Source organism: Rattus norvegicus, chromosome 19 (genome assembly GCF_021556685.1).
Source record: "Rattus norvegicus strain SHRSP/BbbUtx chromosome 19, alternate assembly SHRSP_T2T, whole genome shotgun sequence".
Lineage (NCBI taxonomy): Eukaryota > Metazoa > Chordata > Mammalia > Rodentia > Muridae > Rattus > Rattus norvegicus.
In genome coordinates this window covers 466,938-475,215 of record NC_141552.1, presented here as the reverse complement: position 1 = coordinate 475,215, position 8,278 = coordinate 466,938, and the positions used below count along the sequence as shown (strand labels likewise).

Sequence of the window (8,278 nt, the reverse complement as noted above, 5' to 3'; positions counted from 1 at the left end):
TATCAAAGTCCGTCAAAGGCCCGCCTCCGCAGATAAGCCAATCAGGAATGGCGGGAGGGAGCTTTCTTTTGGTGCTGGTTCCTTAACTAGGGGCCTCTCCAGGGAAGTAAGATCCAGTCGCAGCAATCGCGGAACTGTGCTCAGGACCTGAGCTGAGAGGATTCGCCCAGTGTCAGCGGCGCGAGCTGGTGAGGAGAGGACGAGGATACTAGGTAAGGAAGGGGACGACTGGGGGTGCGGACGGACCGTCTTCCTTAGCCTGGTTTACGAGTCCCTCAGGTGATGGGGCGGAGAAGGAGAGGGGATGAGGTGAGAGGGCGGGACGAGCTGGTCCCCGGTCATGGTCACCCCACTCGCGCGCACGCGCCACGTGGGCCCGCGCACTGGTGGAGGAGTCCGCTGCTTAAGCCGGCTCCCTGCACCAGCTTCCTAGTACTGGAGCACCCGTGTGCTGGACTTCCCAACTGGATTCCTTTCTTATACCTTGGAAAGCAAAGGTTCAGCCACTAAACCGGATCTGGGAGTTGTTAGAGCCTTGCGGTCCAGATAAGAAATCAAGAGACTTGGTTTCTTAAGGGGTCCTAAATTCTGTCCCATTGGAGGCGAACGGGTTTCATTGTGCACGGCTGCCTGTCCTTTCTGCAGGGTCAAGAGGCGTCTGAGGCCATCTGCCCCTGACCGACCTCATCTGTCCCAAGTTCAGCGGGATGGCTCTGGGAAATCAGTTTGACAGTGCGTTTATACCCTTTGACCTACTGATTTTGGAACTAAGTAAGGGAAAGGTGGCTGCAAATGCCATGTAATTTGGTACCAGATTAGTTAGTGGAAACAAACTCCAAATTCCCAGTAATTGTGAATGTTTTTTATGCCAAAATCCATAAATAGTACTATCACTGAAAACTTTGTCTTTAATACAGAGTCATATTCAAAGTAGTTGGCCCAAAGATATAAAAATCTGTACAGAATATACCCCAAGGGCAAAAATAGTGACTCCTTCCTTTTGTTGTTGGTTTTTTTTTTTTTTTTTTTTCTTTGAAGACAGGGTTTCTCTGTGTACCTGGCCTCCAATTCTGCCCCTTTCCCTTCCAAATGCTGGGGTTAAAGCATATACCCACAGTCCCAGTTCCTAGCCCCCTTCCCCATTCCCATGGCCTCACTTTGTTACGTTGGCTGGCCCAGAATAACGCACAAAATAAGTCTGCTGTGTAGATCATGCTGGCCTTGAACTTAAGAGATCAATTTGTCTCTTTATCTTTGCCTCCCAAATTCTGGAATTAAAGGCATGTTAGCACCATGACCAGCCTGGAAGTGTCATATTTCATTACATCTTTACAAAACGTTGTAAAAACTTGGCATGGTGGCACACACCAGGACTGAGGGAGTCGGAGCAGGGAGATCTCTAAGTTTGAGGACAGGTTGATCTACATAGTGAATTCCTTGTCAGCTAGGGTGATAGAATAAGACCCTGTCTCAAAAAATAAAACAATGACTAATAAAAATCACACAGGGACTCTGAGACCAGCATCTGGTGACTATAATTCTAGTTTCCCTGGAATCTGAGGCAGGAGGATCTAAAGTTCAAGGCTGAGTGTGAAAAGGAGGGCTGGGAATGTAGCTCAGTGGTAGATCAGATAGAAGAGACCAAGTGTTCAGTCCTTAGTGATGCACAAAATGACAATAATGTTTTAGCCAATCATATAGTGCCCATGAGACAGTGAAGCGGTACGTCCGCTAAGTAGCTAGTGTCAGTGGGGCTCCAAAAAAATGCCATGTTGAGCTAATATTTATGTACTATATTTATATAATATATAGTAATGTGTACCAGGTACAGGGATGGACTCAGGACAGCCACTAGTAAACAGCTGTATGTCTGGAATTCATGGAGTAGATAGATTACGTGGGGGAGCAGATACCAAAGGGAAAAGTTAAATATTGCAAGGGAGACTGAACAAAGGAGCTAGTTGTAGGCTCTGGCTTTAGGAAAGAGAGGAAAAGAAGACACAAATTGGCTTGGAGGAAGGCTGGAACCCCTTATTGGCTCTATAAATTCAGAGAGCATATTAGCAAAAGGAATGTTGTAGCAGTCAGTGTGTTTTTAGTAATTTGAACTTTGAAGCTTTTATAAACTCTTTAACTTTCAGGCTGAAAAACACTCCACCTCCACTTGCCAATATTGTTTCAGAATGTCAAGTACTGCGTCCTACCGGATCTTCAATTTTGCAAGGAATCGTATTGCTGTGTTACGAGGGGGTAGACGCTTGTACTCCAGGGCAGCCACGAGTAGGAATCAAGTGAAATGGAGGCTCTTTTCTCCCGCATCATTGGCCGTGAACGACAGTTCTCCACATGGTGGCTTTGCTCTGCGGAAAGCTTACAGACACACATCAACCGAGGAAGAGGATTTCCACTTGCAGCTCAGCCCCGAACAGGTCAGTGACCTGCTCCGAGCTGGCGAGTCATCCCACAAGGTTCTGGATTTCAACAGCGGAGTTCCAAATTCAGTGTTAAGGTTTGAGAGCAACCAGTTGGCGGCCAATTCCCCAGTGGAAGACCGACAAGGTGTGGCTTCCTGCGTGCAGACGAGGGGGACGATGTTTGGTATTTTTGATGGGCATGGTGGCCATGCGTGTGCACAGGCGGTGAGCGAGAGGCTTTTCTATTACATGGCGGTGTCCCTCATGTCCCATAAGACCTTGGAGCAGATGGAGGAAGCCATGGAGAACATGAAGCCTTTGCTGCCCATCCTGCAGTGGCTCAAGCACCCCGGAGACAGTATTTATAAAGATATCACATCGGTTCATCTGGACCACCTCCGAGTCTATTGGCAGGAACTCCTTGACCTACATATGGAAACGGGACTAAGCACTGAAGAGGCATTGATGTACTCCTTCCAGAGACTGGACTCCGACATCTCGCTAGAAATTCAGGCTCCTCTGGAAGATGAGGTAACGAAGAACTTATCCCTCCAGGTTGCTTTTTCTGGGGCGACAGCCTGCATGGCCCACGTCGACGGAGTTCACCTGCACATAGCAAATGCTGGCGACTGCCGAGCTATCCTGGGTGTCCAGGGAGACAATGGAGCGTGGTCATGTTTACCTCTTACCTGTGACCACAATGCCTGGAATGAGGCAGAGCTGTCCCGGCTTAAGAGAGAACACCCCGAGTCTGAGGACAGGACACTCATCATAGATGACAGGCTGCTGGGTGTCCTCCTACCCTGCAGGGCCTTCGGGGACGTCCAGCTAAAATGGAGTAAAGAGTTGCAGCGGAACGTCCTAGAGAGGGGATTTGATACCGAGGCCCTCAACATCTACCAGTTTACCCCGCCCCACTACCACACTCCACCCTACCTGACTGCTAAGCCTGAGGTCACATACCACAGGCTTAGGCCCCAAGATAAGTTCCTCGTGCTGGCCTCAGATGGCCTCTGGGACATGCTGGACAATGAGGATGTGGTAAGGCTGGTGGTGGGGCACCTGTCCAAGGTCGGTCACCAGAAGCCAGCCCTGGATCAAAGACCAGCCAACCTGGGCCACATGCAGAGTCTGCTGCTGCAGAGGAAAGCCAGCGGACTCCATGCAGCTGACCAGAATGCAGCCACACATCTGATCAGACATGCCATCGGGAGCAACGAGTATGGGGAAATGGAGCCAGAGCGTCTGGCTGCCATGTTGACGCTGCCAGAGGATGTGGCCAGGATGTACCGGGATGACATCACTGTCATGGTGGTGTTTTTTAACTCAGAATCAATTGATACCTATTTTAAGGAGGGTTAAGAGTCTCACCCTGTTGCCAAGGCTAACTCGAATGCCCTTTATTTAGAACATTTCCACTCATTCCTTAGTGAGCAATCCAAACCTTAGTAAAGAACAGGCAGACATAGGTTGCTGAGTAATTAACGAAAGGTAGGGAAAACCATCCTTAGTGCAAAAAAACAAAAAACAAAAAGCAAAAAACAAAAAAACAAACAAACAAAAAAAGACATTAGGAGCGAATTTTGTCCTGTGTGTTGGTCAGCTCTTCTATGCAGCAGACAAAATAAAGACTAAAATTGGCTTAGGCTCATGTAGCCCATGTCCTTTATAAAGACTGTTAAATTGTGTCATCCTGTGCTTTTAAAGGATAAATTTAATCATGAGTCTAAGAATAAAGAACTTCAGGATCTTCTGAGACCCAGTTGCAAATTTTATAGAGGTGATCCTTCTGAACTCTCGTTATGAGCAACTTCTTGGCTCTAGTTTTTTGTTTGTTTTTTTTTTTAAACTAGGGAAGCCTAGGTTTACAAAGCAATCTTCAGGGCACTTTTCTATGTTGTGTTCTAACTTCCCTCTGTGTGTGTGTGTGTGTGTGTGTGTGTGTGTGTGTGTGTGTGTGTGTGTGTGTGTTTATATGAAACGACTGTGATAATACTCTGGATAGTCTGTGCTGTTTGTGTTTTAATGCTGGTTAAATTTATTTTAAAACTGAATCTCAAGCTTGTAAGCAGGACTGCCAGAAGCATGTTTGGGACCTCAGCTGAGGATGAGAGGAACTAGGCCTCTGGATCAGCTGAATTTAATTGTGCAGCTATCGTTCCCCTCCGTTGAGCCTCACTTCTGAACCTTTGAGCCGCCTGGGGAGGTGATTTCTGTCTAATCCCTAACTCCTGGCATTTTTGCTTAGTCAACGGTTCCCCCTAGGCTTAGCCACGGGTTATTCATAATTTTAGGTTCCTTTTGATTATAGCCTCCAAACATTCTGATTCCCTGTGACACAATCCTACCTCTGCTATTCTGCCTGGCCTCATCCTGATGTTACTGGAAAACCTTACCTGTTCTTTCTATCATCCAAAGGTTGGAAGAAAGATGACGTGGTAATTGAGGACATTTAGGCAGGACGGACTTTTTCAGTGGTTTGTGGACTTGAGAGTTCAGCCTGGATCTAGAGAAGTGAAAATAAGGTCTTATGAAGAGCCAGGAGCCGAGGCTTTCTCTCTGCATCTTGGAAGGGAGGAGGGAGACTTATCAGATGGGCCACCTGCCCCTGCCTGTTGAGTTGCCGTGGCTACGCCCCGAAGACTAGACCATATTTAGTGTGATAGTTGGGTGAAAGTTAAAATGCATCTGGCTATAGTCCTCATGGGTCGTTGGTGTCTGCTTAAAAACTAATCCATACAAATCGGTTTCAGGGGATACGTTTCCTCTTCTCTTGGTTGGCTGTGGCATTGAACTGCAGGAAATGTGTCCCTAAATGGAAACACACTTTATTTTTGGCCATTTTAATTTCCTGTCCCTTGTCAGTGCCGTAGGCAAAGCTCTTTAGTTGATCCTTTCTGTTGCTTATCCACTGTGCCATCCACACACTAGGTTTGGCCCCCTTGGCTTTGCAGGTTAGACGTTCTGCCAAGTTCAGACTGGGTTAGCAAAACTGGTTAGCTCAGTGGGTAAAGGCTGCCAGTCTCAAAATCCCGAGTTCCATCCGTGGGACTTGCGTGATGAAAGGAGTTGAAAGATGTCACTGACCTCCACATGTGCACTGAGGCACATGAACTCACACACACAAAAAAGAAATCAGAGCCAGGCAGTGATGGTGCATGCCTTTAATGCCAGCACTCAGGAGGCTGAGGCAGGTGAATCTCTTGAGTTTGAGGTCAGCCTGGTCTACAGAGTTCCAGGACAGCCAGGACAATACAGAGAAACCCTGCCTTGACCTCCAGTCCCCACCAGAAAAAACAAACAAACAAACAAACAAACAAACAAAAAAACCAAAATGAGAATCGTTTTTTGTACATTTCCCAGTGTACCTGTTTAGTGATAATGGTTTTATGTTTAAAAAAAAAAAAAGAAAGAAAAGAAAAAAGAAAAAGAACTCTTTTGGGTCCTTTTGTTCTGAATCTGATCTCTTAGATTTTTTTTTTTTTTTTTTTTTTTTTTTACTCAAAAGTAAAATGTAGGCAGCTCACCTTGAGCCTGTACCCACACTTGGGTGTGTTTACTTTCTGTGGCTCTTTTCTGAGAGGCCCACACTTATGCTCTCAGGTGTGGCTTACCTTCTGAGTGCCTCTATCTCTTAATCCTCGTGCTTACGTCTACCTAAAATAACAACCCTGACTCTGCTGCCTCAAAATAAAAATCGAGAAGCCTGGGTGTGGTGGTGAATGCCTTAATTCTAGCACTTGAGTGGAGGAAGGAAGATCAGAAAGTTCGAGAGAGATACATGAGACCCTTCTACAAAAAATAGTGTGTGCCAGCTAGGCACTAAGGCCATCCTAGGCCACACAGTGAGACCTTGCCTCAGAAAATAAAACATAACCCCAAACATGAGTCACTACTAGGTTTATGGGTTTGTTATTTGAATGGAAGGCACTATTTGACATTTTTTTTTTCTCTTTGCCCTTTGCTTTCTGTGCCAGCTAAACCCAGGATCATCCTTGGAGCCTTATCCTGGAGTAACTTATCCTGGAGTTGATTGAACACAGATCTCCCATCTGTATCTCCAAGCGAGTCTGTGTTTTCTCAGTGTCTAATAGCTGTCCCTGCTTTTCAACTGAAATATTGAGAGAGAAGAAAGGCTAATTTATAGCCTACCTTTTTCTCTGCCTCTGTACCCGGCTTTTCTGCCTGTTCCAGTGAGTATTGTCTTCTGGTTACTCACCAGTGGCTGTCTATCCCCCTGGCTATGGGTCTTGGCAGTGACTCCCTTGAGGCAAACGAGCTTTTGCTTTGGGACACTGAAATGAGGAAGGAGACTCATGGTCCTCGTCCGTTCTTCCGAAGCTTATCATTCCTTTCATACAGAGATTTCAATTTTTAGACTTTTAAAATTTAAATAATGAGATTGACCATTTAGTATTGCAGATGTATGTCTTGGTACTTAAAGTGACGTTTATGATTTGCAGTAAGAAACGTATGGAAATGGTATAATTTAGATGTTTATGTGTAAACAGTGCAGTGCTATTGATTTCCAAAGTTAATAAAGCTGTAGAAAAGATGATAGTTTTGAATGTATATTAGATCGTGTTAATAAGATTCAGTTTTTGGAGATGTTATTTGTAACGCTAAAGTTAATTTATTGTAATGTAAACTTTGAGATGTTGTAATATATGCACATTTTCCCCAGAAGTACATTTGATTTAATAAAAGCTAAAAAGCTTTTAGGCACAAAACTTGATTGGGACACAATCCAGTCGACACCTTTTAAAGATAAAATGCCGCCGGCTTGACCTTCAGATAAAGAAGGGTATAATTATGTGGAATGGCAACATTCAAAAGGAGGCTGTTCTGTCCTTTTGACCATCAGTTTCTGTTCTTTCATTGGACAGCTGTAACCTTCCAGGTTAAACCAGAATATTCTGGAATGGAGCCATTGCAGTGCTGAGTCTTTGAAGTGCCGCAGCTGCTGTAGAAGCAGGCCACTAGCTTTGGATTTGAGGATCAAAGCTAGTAATGCAGTTCAAGCGTAAACGGTCAAGTGTGTAGCCTGGTGGGGGAGGCATGTTTAGGTTACCATGTAACAGTTTCCTGAGCCATCTGAGGTCCTGTGCTTTCTTCCTTTGGTTCCTGGTGTCTAACTTGCCTCCTGGAAAGTGTTTCTTACTAAGCATTTCCTTGCAAGCAATCATTAACCATGTACTTTAATAATTACTGGCATTTGTATTTTAAACTGTACCGATGTCCTATCTGACACCGATTTTCTAACCTTTGAGGATATTTAAGTAGAACTTTTAAATAAAAGAGGCAAAATGAGATTTGGCTTCCTTTAGTTTGAACATTAATTTTTCTAGCCCATAGGCTGTCAGGCCAACTTTTGGGTTCAACATATTTATCAGACCAAGGAAGAGTTTGGACTATTTACGAGTCTACTCCAAAGAGAAGCTTGGTGCACTAAAACTTATCATTGCTGCTAAGCACATGGGGAGTTCTTGTTTATGTTTAATATTTTATTTTTAACTAAGTGTGGGTATGTCACGTGACTGCAGATGTTCAGGGGAGCAAGAAGAGGGCAGAGGCTCTCTTGGAGTTGGAGTTACAGGTAATTGTGAGCTGCATAGTAGGTATTAGGAATCAAATTCAGGTCCTCTTTTTTTTTTTTTTTTTTGACTTTTTTTTTTTCTTTCTTTCGGATCTGGGGACTGAACCCAGGGCCTTGTGCTTGCTAGGCAAGCGCCCTACCACTGAGCTAAATCCTCAACCCCTCAGGTCCTCTTTAGTAGTACACCTTAGGAGTATTCATTTATGTTAGCCATGTGAGCAGAGAACTGAGAAGAAAAAAGACTGAGGCTCACAATGCATGCTGGGCC

General features: G+C 45.0%; 1 protein-coding gene across 2 annotated transcripts; it reads left to right on the top strand.

Annotated features, from left to right (window-relative positions):
* The first annotated feature begins 110 nt into the window (after nt 1-110).
* Pdp2 (pyruvate dehydrogenase phosphatase catalytic subunit 2) lies at nt 111-7,726 on the top strand. Of its 2 annotated transcripts, none has more exons than XM_087593868.1 (2): nt 111-212; nt 2,183-7,726. In XM_087593868.1, the coding sequence occupies exon 2, from the start codon at nt 2,184-2,186 to the stop codon at nt 3,774-3,776; it is 1,593 nt and encodes a 530-aa protein (XP_087449994.1). In that variant the 5' UTR covers nt 111-212; nt 2,183; the 3' UTR covers nt 3,777-7,726.
* The last annotated feature ends 552 nt before the right edge of the window (nt 7,727-8,278 follow it).